This window comes from Salvelinus fontinalis, chromosome 10 (genome assembly GCF_029448725.1).
Source record: "Salvelinus fontinalis isolate EN_2023a chromosome 10, ASM2944872v1, whole genome shotgun sequence".
In the NCBI taxonomy this organism is placed as follows: domain Eukaryota; kingdom Metazoa; phylum Chordata; class Actinopteri; order Salmoniformes; family Salmonidae; genus Salvelinus; species Salvelinus fontinalis.
Window position 1 is genome coordinate 4,122,853 of NC_074674.1, and position 18,213 is coordinate 4,141,065.

At 41.0% G+C, this 18,213-nt stretch overlaps 2 protein-coding genes across 7 annotated transcripts; both read left to right on the plus strand.

Annotated features, from left to right (window-relative positions):
- Positions 1-3,582: 3,582 nt before the first annotated feature.
- On the plus strand, positions 3,583-7,294 carry LOC129863442 (proteasome subunit beta type-6-like). The gene is made up of 6 exons (XM_055935437.1): positions 3,583-3,710; positions 3,992-4,059; positions 4,229-4,360; positions 4,597-4,726; positions 6,444-6,588; positions 6,985-7,294. The coding sequence occupies exons 1-6, from the start codon at positions 3,615-3,617 to the stop codon at positions 7,110-7,112; spliced, it is 699 nt and encodes a 232-aa protein (XP_055791412.1). The 5' UTR covers positions 3,583-3,614; the 3' UTR covers positions 7,113-7,294.
- Positions 7,295-7,392: 98 nt separating this feature from the next.
- On the plus strand, positions 7,393-13,750 carry tnfsf13 (TNF superfamily member 13). Of its 6 annotated transcripts, none has more exons than XM_055935432.1 (9): positions 7,393-8,417; positions 8,536-8,756; positions 9,329-9,500; positions 9,601-10,958; positions 12,120-12,210; positions 12,300-12,350; positions 12,698-12,819; positions 12,905-13,043; positions 13,168-13,750. In XM_055935432.1, exons 4-9 carry the CDS (start codon positions 10,764-10,766, stop codon positions 13,275-13,277), a joined length of 708 nt encoding a protein of 235 aa, XP_055791407.1. In that variant the 5' UTR covers positions 7,393-8,417; positions 8,536-8,756; positions 9,329-9,500; positions 9,601-10,763; the 3' UTR covers positions 13,278-13,750. The 6 variants fall into 6 exon arrangements, with proteins under 6 accessions (XP_055791407.1, XP_055791408.1, XP_055791409.1 ...); XM_055935433.1 differs by having other exon boundaries at positions 12,303-12,350; XM_055935434.1 differs by lacking the exon at positions 12,698-12,819 and having other exon boundaries at positions 9,601-10,962; positions 12,137-12,210.
- Positions 13,751-18,213: the final 4,463 nt, after the last annotated feature.

Consider the following 18,213-nt stretch of genomic DNA (forward strand, 5'->3'; position numbering starts at 1 on the left):
TGTGTTCAGACAGCAGTCAAGGCTATGCTAGTTGTCATAGTAATGACAGGTGTATGCGCAGTGATGTAGGTTGATTGGTGGTGGTGATTGTGCTTCCTATCACTCAGAAGTTATGTAGCAAGGTAAGGTGACAACAATGTCTGCCATGGACTTTCCCAGTTGCTTTGAATATTCAACATCATTGGGTAAAAACACTGTTAATTCCTCAAAGGATACAATTATCCAACTTTCAAAACAAGTCCCTTTTGGCTAGTCACAGCAGTCAACTAGATAGCTAGGTAGCTGTTTAGCTAGCCACACAGGTCAACTAGTTAGCTAGGTAGCAGTTTAGCTAGCCACAGCAGTCAACTAGATAGCTAGGTAGCTGTTTAGCTAGCCACAGCAGTCAACTAGATAGCTCGGTAGCTGTTTAGCTAGCCACACCATTCAACTAGATAGCTAGGTAGCTGTTTAGCTAGCCACAGCAGTCAACTAGCTAGCTAGGTAGCTGTTTAGCTTTCTAGCACATTCACTCATTTGTTTGTAAACAATTAACAAGCTAGTTAGCTACCACATGTTCTTGTCAAACTGTCAAGAGAGTAGCTATCAAACAACAAAATATCTCAAATAACAGTCTTAAAACCACTTGAGGGCAAATAACACAGATTTGACCATTCAGACACAAGTCACATGGCCAGGAATCAGATTTGTATCTGACTTTAAATGTGGCTTGAAACATCCGATTCCATGTGCTTTTTGGCTGTTCAGCTTTTTGACTCTTCAAACAGATTTGAATTGGAAATGCAAATAAATAGAATTTGGGTCACTTCAGACTGCCAATGTGATCACGGCTTTAGTAATGAACCTGTCACACACACACTTGGGGAGACATTGTGGATCAATAGCCCTGAGCCCTCATAGAAATCTCATGTTTTATGAAACAGATAGATATAGGTATAGGTTACTATTCTAAACTAAGGAAAATATGATTACGCCTAAAGGAATCTGGAACTCTGTTTGGATACAATGTGAGGTCTGACTGATGACAGCTTTTGAATGCATGAATGAATGAGTGAGCATCAATACAGAACAACTCAAAGCTCATTGATGTTTGAGTGGATTTATCATTAGGTCTATTTTTGATCTGTCTGTCTTGTGCAGGGCCATCAGTTAGCCTTGTGGAGACGGCAGTAGGGACTATTTCAATGATGTGTTAGTCCTGGTCTATGCTGCAGTGGCGATTATCTGGGATTAAGCTTCTCTAAGCGCTCTTTTGATTGACTCAAATCACACTGGCAGCTGGCTAAGGCCAATCTCTCTTTTCCCGTTGAACATTACAGACCCCAAGGTTCTCTAACCTAGGCACCATAGAGCTTAGGAAACCATGGTTACTAATAGCGAGGGAGAGAGCCAGTGTGAATGCATTACTAGGATCTAGGCTGTTTTAAACAGAAATAATGGGTTGGCCTTTATTCTCCTTCAGTGCCTCCAGGACTGCAGTTGAGTACATTTCAGGTTATGTTTCATACTCACATTACACGAGTTTGACCTAAAACACATTTTATTCGCCGTCTACCTATATTGACCTGCGCCTCAAGGCACAGAAGAAGAGGTCAGGCTGGACAATTGAGGCATTTTCTTTTGCAAACAAAATGAGTGTGCACATATGAGTGTGCGTCTGTGTGCTTCATCCCCAATTTGATGCCCTCAAATAATTATCTAGGCTAATCCAGTGCAGCAGTGGAAGCTGCTGAGGGAAGGACAGCTCATAATAATGTCTGTAATGGAGTCAATGGAATCAAAGATGTGGTTTCCATGTGTTTGATACGATTCCATTTACTCCATTCCATCCATTATTATGAGCCGTCCTCCCCTCAGCAGCCTCCACTGCAGTGCAGGTTATTAGTATTATTATCTGCTGCATAACTGTAAAGAGATGTAAGAACCTGGCACTTTGATAATCCCACAGATGCCTGCAAATACAAACACACACACACACACAATAAGAAAGCGGATGTGATTGTTTGAGACAGGATGGACCTAGAAGGACACAGGAGCAGCCAGAGAACACGGTGACTACATCTGCAATGCAGCGAGAGTACCACCATCGTCACATCTGTGGGTTTCCTGAGGCTCTCTCACAGCTTAAAAATACACAATATTGGGTGTTGTTGCCTAAAAATGTTGATTTGCGTCATAGTCCTTGTAACACAATCAGTGTATTCACACCAGAAGTCTTTAGAAATGGTAGTTTAGAGTTGCATTCAACCTTGTGCAGACCTTCTTCTTTTCTGAAAAAAGTAAAAGTAATGTATTCAAGTAAAAAAATAAAAATAAATGAATGGTTCGATTGAATGGCCAAAACACTAATGGTCACTTCCATCTTCTGCAGTCAAATCAAATCAAATCTGCTGCTCTTTCATAGTACTCCCATCTATACAGTACTGAAGCTCACTGTTGCAAAGCTTTTCCTCAGTCCCCCATGAATCACACTACATGTTTTAACCATCATCCCAATCAATAGCAAAATCCCTGTAGCAAAATTCAATCTCGCATTAAGAAATAGTTGTAGCAGATCCAATACCAGAGAGTGGTTCAGTGTTTCACAAATAATCTTACTGAGAATATTTGAGAATTCCCTTCATATCCTGTTATCAAAGCATACAATTATAATTCAAGAAAGTCTGGCATGAGGCTTGCTCATAGATACTGAAAATTGAGAATTTTCTAAATTCATGATTTGACTATCATCTAGAACTGGCACTCCCACCTTTATCATGAAGAGGGCACAACAAAACCTATTCCCCCTCAGGAGACTGAAAATATTTGGCATGGGTCCTCAGATCCTCAAAAGGTTCTACAGCTGCACCATTGAGAGCATCCTGACTGGTTGCATCACTGCCTGGTATGGCAACTGCTCGGCCTCCGACGCAAGGCACTATAGAGGGTAGTGCGTACGGCCCAGTACATCACTTGGGCCAAGCTTCCTGCCATCCAGGGCCTCTATACCAGGCGGTGTCAGAGGAAGTTCCTAAAAATTGTCAAAGACTCCAGCCACCCTAGTCATAGACTGTTCTCTCTGATACTGCATGGCAAGCAGTAATGGAGCACCAAGTCTAGGTACAAGAGGCTTCTAAACAGCTTCTACCCCCAAGTCTTAAGACTACTGAACATCTAATCAAATGGCTACCCAGACTATTTGCATTGCGCCCCCTTTTATGCTGCTGCTACTTTCAGTCATTATCTATGTATAAGTCACTTTAATAACTCTACCCACATGTATATATTACCTCAATTACCTCGACTAACTGGTTCCCCCGCACATTGACTCTATACCGGTACTCTGTGTATATAGCCTCGCTATTGCTATTTTACAGCTGCTCTTTAATTATTTGTTACTTATATTTCTTATTTTTGTTTGTATTTTTCTTAAAACTGCATTGTTGGTTAAGGGCTTGTAAATAAGCGTTTCACTGTAAGGTCTACTACACCTGTTGTAGTCGGCGCATGTGACAAATACAATTTGATTTGTGAAGTTGTTATTCTCATGCAATCCAACAGGTGGCGATAGTCAGCACAACATAATTTGTTAAACCAGACCAGCGAAGAAGATCATTATTTCATCAACTGTCAAGATGGCTGCTGTGTACATGTCAGCGAACCGGTCCGAAAATGCTTTTAGTACAGTTGATTTGGTGCCAGAGTGGGCACAAGAAGAAGTTAGCACTGGGGTGAGGAAATGTAATATAGCACTGTTCACTTTACATTGGTTTGAATGCGTTGCCCAAACTGAACACAGAGGCATTTACATGCCACTTTATAGCTAGCTATAGCTAGCTAGCTAACAATGAGACTGCAGAAGCGCTCGCCATGTATGTAGCTAGCTATAGCATTTTACAGCTGATTATGTTGGTAACCAGCTAGCCATGACCGTTTTTTCTACATAATGTCCTTGGGATTATTTTCACATAAATAAAGCAAAAATGTTCTGATTCTTCATGTCTAATCACAGACTACCATTATGGCAGTAGAGTTTGATGGAGGGGTTGTGATTGGCGCGGACTCCAGAACAACAACAGGGTAAGTTACTTTAAATCATACAACTGTGTCTTACCCGGCTTCCTGACCTAATAGAAATAGATTGCTGATTAAGTCGTCCTCTATTCCATTGACATTTTTGTGTTTAAAAACTCTATAGCTAGAGCTGCCTAATCCTCCCAATCGTTATTTTTTCCCCAACTGGTTGTAGTGCTTACATTGCCAATCGAGTTACTGACAAGTTGACTCCCATTCACGACCGCATCTTCTGCTGCCGCTCTGGTTCTGCAGCTGACACACAGGCTGTTGCTGATATAGTTACCTATCAGCTGGGCTTTCACAGGTAACACACCCTATATGGCTATACCTCTACACAAAGATCAAAAACTCTTCAGCACAGCTATATAGTGGTTATCTTCATACCACTCCCAGGATAAAATAAGTGCTTTGAGAACTATGAAAATATTGTCTTGAGTGTCTGATTCAAGTTTTAATGTACAAGCACAGTGAAATGCCTTTCTTGAGTGTCATTCTATATTTATTCACTGTGAAATATCTCTCCCTCTATGCCTGCTGCAGTATTGAGCTGGATGAGCCTCCACTTGTGCAAACGGCAGCCAATCTCTTCAAACAGACATGCTACAGATACAGAGAGGAGCTGATGGCTGGCATCATTGTGGCTGGCTGGGACAAAAGAAGGGGTGGACAGGTGAGTTCTCAGCATCTGTATTTGGATCATACACTCCAACCACTTTTCCCCCACTGTCTCAGAGAAATGTGTAGGGTCATTCCACCGCAAAAAGCAAAGAAAGGATTTTAGAACAATCTGGGATGGTGGTGGGCAGGGTATAAAATTAGCACCTGCCAAATGTGGGAAGATCTGGGTATTGGTGGGTAAGAATGTCTGTTTCACCAGCCATGTTGGTCAATTTGCAGGGCTCTACAGTGAGAGCATTACATTCGCAAATAAAAAAAAATAGTAAAGTATGAGCCCGTGTGAGTTACATGCTGACCAGACCGGTCGCGTGCGCGAGTGTCGCAAAATAAATTTAGAAACCCATGTTATTCAATTATTGTACCCACACTGCTTGCGCGCGCCAACGAGCGTCTGCGACGCCAAGGGCTAAAATAGATGTCGTTCCTATTTCTGACGCAGATCGCGCTGCAAGTCCTGCCTTTCCCATCGCCTCATTGGTTTATAGAAGCAGGTACTCACGTGCCATCTCCTCATTGGTTATACCCACGTGGGTGATAGAAAGACAAACTGTTTTGCCGGTAGTCGTGGTAATACAATTAAAGTTTAGATGCGATCACCATATAATTTAAACGATGAAAAAGCCTGGAAGGAGGAGAGATGACTAGAAACGATTCGGTTGGCCGTTTTATATGTGGATTAATTGTCGGAGTAGAGATCCTTGTCCATTTCAGGTAAAATAACAACTCAATGTTTATATCCCAGGACAAATTAGCTAGCAACAGCAAGCTAGCTAAACAGGACAAATTAACGTTAGCTAGCAAGTGCAAGCTAACTAGCTAAAATACCATACATGTTTAATGCTTTTCGACCTGTCCCCAAATTTAATGTCATTGGTTCAAAGTTTGTTTTGATATTTTAACCTGCGTGTCGTGATCGCGTTTGGTGTGGGGGGCAAAATAAATTTATGCACGATAGCGCACGCGCGCAGCTGGTTTGGGCAAGGTGTTAGGGTTAGAAAAATTCTGCAGTAGCTGTTTTGTTTCATTAGATATTAATTACACAAATAAATAGGAATACTATATCCCACCTCGCACAGGAACACTGCCTGACAGGGGAGCTGCTGTGTGCAATGAATGAAGAACTGATGGATTCCTTTTTGAAAGCACTGCCCACAGGCATAAAAGTTGGTCTAATTTAGTCAAAAGTCTACTATGTAAGACTTTGTCCTTATGTTTTTTGGCAATTTACATTTAGCCCTCAAGGTCAGTTGTTTTTCAATGGTAGTTTGAGTCTTCTGCTTCAACTGATAGTGAAGACACACACTAGTCAGATCTCAAATTGTGACAGGAATCAAGTGGTGTCGTTACCATGGTAAACTCACACCCTTAAAGGGGCAGCTAAACATTTTGTCTCTGATATTTTGATTAAAAGACTGAGGTCACCAAAAATAAATGGAAATTGAGCAATATACCACATTACTTCTTACTAATACATTTCTTGTTTTAGAAACATTACAAAGCATGGTCATCCGTTTTGTGTTTTTGATGTAATTATGGTGAAAACATATTTTGGCTGGTAAAAAATCCTAGTGGCTGGTAGATGTATTTTTTTTATCTACCTACCACAGTGTCTGGTGACCAAAAATGACATTTTAGGCCCTGGTGGTGGGTGTCATGGCTTGCTGAGATTACATGGATTGACTCTCCAGTGACCCTTCCCTCTCACCCAGGTGTACACAGTCCCAATGGGAGGTATGATAGTGAGGCAGCCAGTGTCAGTAGGTGGTTCTGGCAGCTCCTACATATATGGCTTCATGGATTCTAACTACAAGCCTGGGATGACCAAGGAGGAGTGTCTTCACTTCTGTACCCAGGGTGAGTAGGACTAGAGGTTGACAGTCTAGCACAGTGGTGGGTAATTCCAATCCTGGAGAGCTACAGTGTTTGCAGGCAATTGTTTGAACCCTGAACTAACAAAGCTGATTGAAATATACCTAATAGCGTTGTTTAAAATGTAAGACCTTGATAAGTCGATTATTTGAATCTGTTGGGAAGGAACATTTGCCTGTACAAGCACAGCGGACCCTGTAGTCCACCTATGATCTTTACACTGTCATTAGGCTGTTTCAAATCTCTTCAACTGCTGCTTTTCTAATCTCTCTTCCACCATATGTCATGACAACTGAACTGAAAATACTTGATAGTCGGATCTGTAATATGTTGGTTGTCGGGTCACATCTAGGTGTTGTTAATGTCCCTCTCTCCATACAGCCTTGGCACTGGCCATGGAGCGGGACGGTTCTAGTGGAGGAGTGGCTCGTCTGGCAGCCATCACAGAGGAGGGCCTGGAGAGACGGGTTGTTCTGGGAAACCAGCTGCCCAAATTCTCCAATGCCTAGACAAGGAGCAGAGGGGAAGTTCCTTTGCTGTGCAGACAACGCACCTCCTGTCAAGTCCATCCACATAAGCGCTATACCTAGTCCTGTGCAGTGTAGGACTTTGGAAAGCCATGTGTTTGTGTCTCATTTATTTTTGTTTTGCAAAATAAGATTTGTCATGCAATAAAAAATACTTAACCTTAGATACATTTGTGTTCCCGTCTCTCAGGCCTGTTTTGCATTAGCTATTATTTCTTGGAAATTGAGTGAAACTGCACACAAGACAGACTATAAAAGATAACTGGAAGAGATAATTGGCATAACATTTTCAGAGGGATCTCACCTTCATTGCAGTGAGTTGGAAGTAGACTAAAGCACAACACCATTTCCAAGATGTATAGTGAGGAATGCAGACAGACACCATGGGGAGGACTTTTAACAAAAACTACCCGAGAAATGTTGCATGCGCAAGCAATACGGACTTGAAGAGGTGACGCCAAGGAGTAGATCTATTACGTTGATCTGTGTATTTTCCTCGCGTGCTGCTGACTTTTTCATGGCACGCGCTCACGTTTGGCGCGGGACTTTGATATCGTTTGTTTGCCTTAAATGCAGGCTAGATTGGAAACCGCCTGGCTAACGTTAGCCTATAAAAATACGTTTTTATTGTAGGGCCGTTATGGTATTGGCTAGGATACCAAGCAATAGTTTTATTTCAAGACTATTATTAATTGATTAAAGGTTACATTCTACATTAGTATTCGTATTTCAGCTGCTTTTCCCTCAGGGTAACAATGTGGCACCTAGCAGACAGAGTAACGTTAGTTAATAATGCTGGGCATTTTCCTCCGGTAGAACAACCAGTGGCAGAAGATGGTGATCAGTTCCTCTCGTTTGCCAAGTGAGTTGCTTATGCTGCAAGAGTTCAGGACGTATTATTTTTGAAAGATAAGCCATTATTTCAGGTAATATGAAGCTTGCTTTGTGTTGTATTCTTCACATCCTCAGGAGGTCCAAGGTTGTGCAGCGTCAGTGTTCAGAGATGGAGACTGAGCCTAGCCCTCCCCCACAGTCTAGCTCCTTGTCACAGAGTAGAGAACATTTCTGGCACAGGATTCTATGTCAGCCAAGGTGGATGTCCTCTTCACTTTCACCACCAACAATCTCACTCTTTTATAAACACATCAAGGTTTAGAAATGCTCCAGTCAAATTTTCTCTTACTGATAGAGGTCTGTATGCTGTTTGTTAGTGAAGTGTCTCCTGAGCCCACCACATCCTACAGCCCATTTCAGATGCAGATGTTCTCAAATAAACCTGAAGGACTAGTGAGTACCCTAAGACTTGGTAAACATGTGTTTCACTGTGGCTGACATTTTTTAAATGGCACGTCCTACGATTGAGGTAAAACGTTTTCTGATTTTTTGCCATTATGTTTACACGCAGGTTGGCGTGGACATGGCAGGATCACCTCCAGCAGGACAGAGAGTTAAAAAAGGGGGAAGTCTGGGTCTAGGAAAGCTACCCTCTCCAGTGGAACTGATGGGCCGGAAGAAGAAGGGGAGGACAGGGGGTGCAGCACAGGGCAGCCAGGTGGTGCAACCCAGGGTGGCAGCAGTGCTGCAGCACATTGGGGACCTCCGCAGGAGACAGAGCTCTATTGACCAGTAAGTGAAAGGTTTCTAATGCTAGATAGTGCAGAGGGGACATTGGAGATGGATGGCCTGAGCCTGTGGCTTGTTGGTTTTACTGTGCCATCAGGGTAGACTGAGGGGAAACTGATTTTAATTGGATGCCATGGGGGCAGAAATGTGGTTATACATTCAGTGCAGGTGTAAAGGACATCATGCTGCTTGCTTAGCGAATACCACTTCTTACCGATTCGGCCCATACCTGGCATGAACGCGGGAACTCTGCCTTGCTAGGACACGTGACCGCCCTCCTGAACCGTCTTACCAGTCAGCCCCACGCAAAAAGCTACTGTAGCTATTCGCTGGTGCAAGTGGGGACACTTCAGGCTGAGGATTAAGTGTCACACATCCCCATGTGCTACACAGGGATAGAAATCTACAAGGGCAACTCTGAAAGGCTGTTGAGTCATAGTAGAATATCATAGGTGACTGAATAAACCAAAAAACTCATTATTCCTACTTTTACGATTGTTGGTTGCCTTTGGACGATAAGCATTAAATATAGAACAGTAGTTCTTAAAATGAACCCAAACACGATCATGTCCCAGGTTGAAGCAGGGGAGTTGGTGGGGCTCCAAACCCAGGTGTAAGGCAGAAGAGGGCCATTCCCAGAGGCAAGCAGAGGACAGCAGCATGACTATCAGCATCACAGTGGAGAAGCAGGATGAAGCTACGGACTACCTCAGTCCAACCCTTACTCGTCCTTACACCCAGCAGGAGGTATGGACTCAACTCTCACTGACTGTTATTGTATTTAAGAGTAACTGGAATTGAGGAGGCAAATGTGGATATCCCTTATTCTACTGTGCTGTCTTTGCAGGGTCTGCTTGGAGGATTTGAACAAGCATCCCATCTTGCTCCTGGTGGAAATCCGATGATGTCATTTGTCCTGGCAACTGCTGATAGACAAGCCAAGGGGGGTTGGCAAGGCCCTCGTCTGTCCCACAATGAATTTTGGGGCATTGGGCACACTCCAGAGGAATAATTACATTTTTGTTACATTTCTCCAAAGCACTTGTAGAGTTCACATTGTAGAAGGGCTCATAGTTTGTATTGATCAGATTCAGAGTTCAAGCGATATGTTTTGCAATGTTACAATTGATTTGTTCAGATTTTACAGCTTAAAAATGATGTACAACATTTGGTCAGTCAATTTTATACTGGATAGCCAAGCAATGAAAAAAAAGTTAATAAATACATAACATTGCATTCCAGTGTGACTAGTATGGTCTTGTACTGGGGAGCGTTATATGAAGAAATGAATTGGAGGAAAAAAAAAGGATTTGACTTGGCTGCTCACCCTGCTCCTGTTTTGACAGACAGATCCCATCCCTCTCCTCTGAGAAGTTCCCGAAGGGCTGGCAATGCGGTCTGAGGTAGTGGAGTGCGAGACTGGTGGCATCAGCCTTCAACTGAGTCCATCTCTCAAAGGACCCTTTGACCTTGTTCTGTCATAGCCAGACAAGCACATAGGCCTGACTAGAAGTACATGTATTTATGTTTGGCTATCAAGGGTGCTGTAAAGTAAGCCTTTTCCCTCGAGAGCCAAGCATATATACATTCATGAATTATAATGTAGTCTACAGTGCTTCAAACCTACTCAACTGTATTCCCTTTTCATTCAGGTATTACAATCAGTTGTTTTTATGAGCCACTTGCCTGTCTTGGTCACTGCCTTTCTCAAAACAAATTGTAGTACAAACATTTAATAAAGACATTAACTTTAGCTTCAGACTTCAATGTAGGATAGTCCTATTGGCCTACTGTAGCCTATCACTTTGTTTTCACACGTCCTCCAGGTCTTTATAGCGGTTTTGTAATCCGAGACTGCATGAGTCATCGTTTTCCAAGTGATGGGATGATGACATTAAGAAAGTGAAAGTGCACATTGTAACAGGATTATTACGGCCCTGACAAAGCCTTCATTGAAAAAGAACGCCATCCCCTCGTCCTCGTAACAGTTGGTATCGCCTGTGTGACATAATGACAAACCGTTATACAGTACATTTTCATGGCACATATCTGCTGTACGCTGTGTCGCTGTTCTTGGCCTGCTTGATGGTCCTGCAGTCCAACCGGGTCAGAGAGATGCAGGTCGAACTGCGGGAGCTGCGTCAGTGGACCAGTCTGGTATGCGGGGACATAAAGGAATCGTCTACTGATATCTCGCGCTGCGGGGTAGGTGAGTTCATACATTTACTAATAGGTTATAGGCTACACGAAAAAGAAAACACTATTGTGAAACTTTGCTTGATGTGTGAAGTAGGTCTATGTTTTTGAGAATTTATAAGAAGTCATAAAATATTCTTAGGCTAGGCCTAACCACTAGGAAATGTCAGATTTTGAAGTAAGGAATCAAGATGCTTGTTAATGCTTAGAACAATAAGGCCTATTTCACCACAGTTATCAATGGAGAAAATGATGACAATGACTTAATTGTTTGCCACCAGGGTTGGGTAGATGTTACATGTAATGTGATTACAAAATAACCTGGGAAAATATTGAAATCAGATGACAGATACTTTTGAAAAACTAGAGGATTATTTATTCGATTACTTTTAAAGCCAGAAAGGATGTTTGTGAAAAAATACATTATCATGCCTTTCCGTTTCCTAAATGACATTCAATTCAGCATCGAAAATAGGCGCAAGTTTAAGTTTGTTCAGCCTCACAACAAGACAGAGACTACTATGATGATACACCAAATGCATTTGATGGATCCTTTTTGTCTTGCAGGGGTGGACAATTCCAGTCCTCGAGAGCCTGATTGGTGTCACAGTTTTTCCCCAGGTCCAGCTAACACACCTGACTCCAATAATCACCTAATCACGATCTTCAGTTCAGAATGCAATTTGATTAATCAGCTGTGTTTGCTAGGGATGGAGAAAAAGTGTGACAATCAGGCCCGCGAGGACTGGAGTTGCCCACCCCATGCCCCATAAGGGAAAAGTAATCAGATTACGTTACTGGGTATTCCAAAAGTTACATTGCTGATGACAATTTTGGACAGGCAACTTGTAACTGGAACGGATTACATTTAGAAAGTAACCTACACCAACCCTATTTACTACATATGACACATTTGATTCCTATCACGCTATCAGCTAATGTGTAAAGTATGTTTTTGAGAATTTATGAGACATCAATTAATATTCTTAGGCTACTGGGCTATTTTGAAGTTATTAAAGATCGAGCAATAAGGTTTATTATCCACAACACTTCTCAATGGAGTTGAAGTCTGGAAAAGGATGACAATTGATTGTTTACCACATATCTGAAACAACGGATTCTTGTCACACTATGAGGTTCACATCTGATGTCATCTGGCATTTGACACAGATATCTGACTCTCACAGACATACACAATGGAATGGAATTCGAGGAAAGAGGGAGATTTCAAGACATGGGAGACGGAGACAGCGACGCACTGGTCAGTCCCTTCCGACGCACACACACACACACATACACACACACACACACACAATTTACTTAATAATTTATAATTTTCATGTCATCCAGCAGGGAGGAGTGCCTTTCTTCACCTTGTTCCTCTGTCATCACACTCATATGGTGAGTCAAATGGGAAATGACTTCACATCTATACTGTACATTCTCTTTCTCTCACACACACACGCTATAGCCCTGTTTATACCTGCCGCTAACATGCGTCCTTATCTTGTCCTGATCATGCCCGTTTAAACTTATAAGATATTTTCAAAATTAGATCACTATGCATCTTTTAATTGTCTACGCCTGGCTAAAAATGTGGGCACAATCAGAATGTGGACAACATCTGGAATAAGGACGTATGTTAGAACCCGGTATAAACTGTGTTTTGCATTAACTACAATACTTTCAAACATTATTTTGTCTCCAACATACACATACTCCATGTTTTAACCACTATGTTGTCTCAGATGAAGATGACTACACTCTGATAGAATGGGCTCTAGGACTGAGTCGTCTAGGGGAGGGGCTGCAGGTCTTTGGAGAAAAGGTCACAGTGGTAACCGAAGGGACTTACTTCATCTACAGTCAGGTAGCCTATTAAAACTAGACATTGTCATCTCTTGAGATGCGGTCAAGCCAAGGTCCCTCTATACCATCACTGTGTTTGTGTACAGGTGCTGTATAAAGACACCACATGGACTATGGGTCATGTGATCAAGAAGCGTCTACATGGTATTGAGACCATCTTGATGAAGTGCATACAGAGCATGCCCAGCAACATCACTGTGGCCCAAAACACCTGCTACACAGCCGGTGAGTCGACCCAACCCCGGCCAGCGTGTGTTACAAACGAGATTCAAATGAATTACTTATAATACGGAACACAATTACAGCACTACTACACCCAGTGCTGAAGTTACTGGTGTTTCTCTCCCAGGTGTCCATTACCTGGAGCCAGGATCCACTCTGGAACTCTCCATTCCCAGGAAATCTGCTGGGCTTGTCCTCAAGCCTCACTCCACCTTCCTTGGCATGTTCAGGATCTGACACTGAGTGACGATCTAACACAAAACCATGTTTCTCCAGAACCCTACAATCACTGCCTATAATAACCTGACATGCTGACCTACTACATTGTGGTGCCTGATATTTAATAAACTCTTTTCAATATCAAACGTTTTGCAAGTACTACTCAGCCAGTGTTTTCCTTTCAGCACTCATATTGTGGTAGCTACCAAATATCACAAAATGTAGCCTATTTTAGCATTGGAAAGTGCACAGATGTAATGTTTGAATTCCATGATTGAAAATACATAAGATATTAATCAAGCAAACAATAGTGCAGTAGTACAGTGACCCAATATCAAATTAAGTTTTAATGATACGTACACAAGTACAGTGAAATGTCTTTCTTGCAAGCTCTAAACAGTATAGTGAGTGGTGACCCAATATGAGTACTGTTGAGTGTACAGCATCATTGTGAATTTCCCTCTGCTAAATTAAACTTTCTCAGTTTGCCATCCTTGTCTATTGAAGACTGATGTATAATCCAACAGGGACCTCGTGGTCAATACAGTGCGTTCAAAAAGTATTCAGACCCCTTGACTATTTCCACATTTTGTTATGTTAAAGCCTTATTCTAAAATTTATTAAATTGTTTTTTTCCCAATCATATATCTACACACAATACCCCATATCGACAAAGTAAAAACAGGTTAGTAGAAATTTTTGCAAATGTTTTAAAAATAAAAAACGGAAATATAATTTACACTTACATAAGTATTCAGACCTTTTAATCAGTACTTTGTTGAAGCACGTTTGGTAGCGATTACAGCCTTGAGTATTCTTGGGTATGACGCTACAAATTTGGCACACCTGTATTTGGGGAGTTTATCCGATTCTTCTCTGCGGATCTTCTCAAGCTCTGTCAGGTTGGATGGGGAGCGTTGCTGAGAAAGTACTGAGTAAAGGGTCTGAATACTTGTAAATGTCATATTTCAGTTTTGTATTTGTAATAAAATAAAAAATGTAAACTGTTTTTGCTTTGTCATTATGGGGTATAGTGCGTAGATTGATAAGAACAAACAAACAATTTAATCAATTTTAAAATAAGGCTGTAATGTAACAATGTGGAAAAGGTTAAGGGGTCTGAATACTTCCAGAATGCACTCTATATACATACGCACGTAGTTTACAACCCGTACAGTAGGTGGCGGCATGCACCTCTAACGAGAATATAGACTGGGGGAGAGAGAGATAGGGCCAGCAATTGCACTGGGGAACGTTCCTCTGTGGCTGTTTCCAAAACCATGTTTAGAAGTGGACATGACTGAGGGCAGGAGAGAATGGGGTGAGGACATGAGAAGAGATAATAGGTGTTATTTGTTCTTAAGGATATATACAGATGGTTCAAATGATCCAATCAGTGGCAGGGTGGGGGCTTGGGTGTGCTTATTTTTTAATGTATTATTATTACTATTTTTAACCCCTCCACCACCCCTCTCATCGGAGGACAAATATCTTTGTTTTTTCAGTTGTTTTGCTACATATACAGTTGAAGTCAGAAGTTTATATACACTTAGGTTGGAGTCATTAAAACTCATTTTTCAACACCTCCACAAATTTCTTGCTAACAAACTATAGTTTTGGCAAGTCAGTTAGGACATCTACTTTGTGCATGACACAAGTCATGTTTACAGACAGATTATTTCACTTATAAATTCACTGTGTCACAATTCCAGTGGGTCAGAAGTTTACATACACTAAGTTGAAGTTGTCTTTAAACAGCTTGGAAAATTCCAGAAAATGATGTCATGGCTTTAGAAGCTTCTGATAGGCTAATTGACATAATTTGAGTCAATTGGAGGTGTACCTGTGGATGTATTTCATGGCCTACCTTCAAACTCAGTGCCTCTTTGCTTGACAATCATGGCAAAATCAAAAATAAATCAGCCAAGACCTCAGAAAAAAATGTAGAAATCCACAAGTCTGGTTCATCATTGGGAGAAATTTCCTAACGGCTGAAGGTACCACCTTCATCTGTACAAACAATAGTACATAAGTATAAACACCATGGGACCATGCAGTCGTCATACCGCTCAGGAAAGAGACACGTTCTGTCTCCTAGAGAACGTACTTTGGTGCGGAAAGTGCAAATCAATCATGACAATTTATTTTTGAACTATGGCTCTAAAGTCTCCATGCCCTAATATGAAACCAAACTAAAATTAGTGCAAGGCAAAAAGATAACGGTGGCTAAATGCCAGAGGAGATGAGTCATTAAGGTGAGTTAATATGTGTGTGATGTAAGGAGGAAAAATGGTCTTCAGGTGCTCTTTAAGGCCGCGGGTTTGGGATTCTTTGGAAAAGAAGGCTGCCCTTGCATGACCCCCTATGTGTCTTCTTGAAATATTGAGTTCAACTCAGTAATCTGTCTTTATAGAATATTGTTCCAAAATTGCCTCAGGTCACAGTCACTCATTATGCTGGATGTTTTCCCTAATGAAGTTGTGACTACACTGTCTGCCAATTTTACAGGCAGTTTTCGCTGCCGTGATGCGCTCACATCCCAATTACTAATATCATGCTTAATCATCATCTCTTCAGTTAGCTTGAACTTTATCAAAGTCTCCCCTGTGTTATCTCTGAACGTAGAAAAGCTGCTTTTGAGGATTTCAATTAAACCAATACAGTCCGTCACAGACAATGTAGATCTTTGTAATCGCTTCGTACTGCAGCAAAATCACTAGTGTCAAACAATTTACTAAATGTGACTAACAGGAATAAAATTTGGTTCTCATTTGGTTTGTCTACAAGCCTCTGAAAACTCTGCAAGAACCTCTAAAATGACATCTAGCAGTAACAGCACTTTACTCACAGACCCTGATTTTGAACTCCACCGTACATCCGCAGATCTTTCTAGCTCGATACATGGCCTAACATGGCCTATTGGGATGCAACTCTTTCTGGTAAGTGGTGAAATAAGCATAGCCAGTTACAAATGTAATGGCTTAGCAGATAATAAGAAAAGACGATCAGTATTTACCTGGCTAACAGAGAAGGAATATAATATCTATTGTTTACAGGAAACTCATTCAACAATTTTAGATTAAGTTTTGTGGAAAAAGTACTGGGGGGGCGAAATGTATATTTCTTCCATGGGCAAAGAAATTCAAAAGGGGTGATTGTTTTAATTAACAGTAAATTTGATCCAAATGTGCAAATTGTCCAAACAGATCATCAAGGTAGATGGATTATTTTAAATATGTTATTGGATAATAAACAGATATGGCTTATTAACCTATACGGTCCAAATAATGATGCTCCAAGCTTATAATAATTTATCAACTCCACAAGCAACACTAGACTTATTATGGTGGGTGATTTTAATACGGTCTTAAATACCTCTGTGTCACGCCCTGACCTTAGAGAGCCTTTTCATGTCTCTATTTGGTTTGGGCAGGGTGTGATTTGGGGTGGGCATTTATGTTCTGATTTCTATGTTTTTGTATTTCTATGTGTTGGCCGGGTATGGTTCTCAATCAGGGACAGCTGTCTATCGTTGTCTCTGATTGGGAATCATACTTAGGCAGCCTTTTACCTTTTGTCATTGTGTGAAGTTATCTTTGTTAGTGGCACTAAAGCCCTACAGTTGTTTTTTCGTTTGTTGTTTTGTTGGCGACATTTACTAAAATAAAAGGAAAATGTAAGCTCACCACGCTGCACTTTGGTCCACTTCTTTTGACGGCAGTAACACTATGGACCGGAAAGGAAATCACACTACAAACTATCACCCTCAGGCACTTAGGGAAATCATGAATGTCATGGATATTTTGGAGTTAGTGGCTATATAGAGGCTTAAATACCCTGACCTAGTGAGATCTACATGGCGGAGGCTTAATCAAGCTAGTCGTCTTGACTACTTTCTTATGCCATTCTCTCTGGCACCAAAAGTAAAAAAAATAAATAAAAAAATGATAGGGGACAGAATGCGGTCGGATCATCACATAATTGGCATATATATTACTCTTACAGAATTTCCACGTGGGCGAGGATATTGGAAATGTAATCAATGCCTACTAGATGATACATTGTTTAGAACTAGGACAGAATCATTTACAACTGACTTTTTCCAAACATAACATAGTTACAGCAGATCCCCTTATTGTATGGGACACTTAAATGTGTAATTAGAGGCCATGCAATTCAGTACTCATCTATAAAACAAAAGCAATTTAGATCAAAAGAGTCCATATTAACCAAGGAAATTGAAAAACGAACAGTACAGCTAGATAGCAATAACACTGTAGCATAGAGGCACAGAATAAGTTAGAGGAAAAACAAAAAGAAATGGAGGAACTTATTGAAGAAATACCCAGTGTAATATATTATAAAAAATAAAGCGAATTGGATGGAATATGGGGAAAAATGCACCAAATTATTTTTCAATCTTCAACATAGAAATGCTACCAACAGTTTTTTATTGAAACTTGTTACCAATGATGGAGTCACGCATGATTCACCGAATTATATTTTGAAAGAGGAAGTAAAGTACTTTAAGAATATGTTTTGTTTGTCTCCATCTCCACTAACCGAAGCTAATTGTATGGATTTTTTCCCTAATAATGTAAAATTAACATCTGTACAGAAAGACATGTGAAGGCCAAATTACAGAGGAGGAACTTCTTGATGCAATTAAAGCCTTTAAGGCTGGGAAAACTCCAGGGCTGGATGGCATACCAGTGGAGGTATACATAACTTTTTTTGATATACTCAGAGGACCATTATTAGCATGTTTTAACCACTCCTATATAAATGGTAGATTATTGGACACGCAACAAGAAGGTCTGATATCATTATCACTGAAAAAGGACCCAAGTGGAATATATAAAGATCCAGTCTATTTAAAAAAAAAAATAGAGGCCTCTTACATGTCAGTGTTGTGATGCAAAAATCCTAGCAAAATGCTTGGCGCATAGAATTA

Excerpts from the sequence above, each read along its gene's own strand:
- LOC129863442 (XM_055935437.1), top strand. The coding sequence starts at position 3,615 with ATGGCTGCTGTGTACATGTCAGCGAACCGGTCCGAAAATGCTTTTAGT. Across the intron at positions 4,361-4,596 it reads TATCAGCTGGGCTTTCACAG|TATTGAGCTGGATGAGCCTC; the intron begins GTAACACACCCT and ends TGCCTGCTGCAG. Across the intron at positions 6,589-6,984 it reads TCTTCACTTCTGTACCCAGG|CCTTGGCACTGGCCATGGAG; the intron begins GTGAGTAGGACT and ends CTCTCCATACAG.
- tnfsf13 (XM_055935429.1), top strand. The coding sequence starts at position 7,886 with ATGTGGCACCTAGCAGACAGAGTAACGTTAGTTAATAATGCTGGGCAT. Across the intron at positions 8,223-8,341 it reads AGGATTCTATGTCAGCCAAG|TGAAGTGTCTCCTGAGCCCA; the intron begins GTGGATGTCCTC and ends GCTGTTTGTTAG. Across the intron at positions 8,418-8,535 it reads CAAATAAACCTGAAGGACTA|GTTGGCGTGGACATGGCAGG; the intron begins GTGAGTACCCTA and ends GTTTACACGCAG.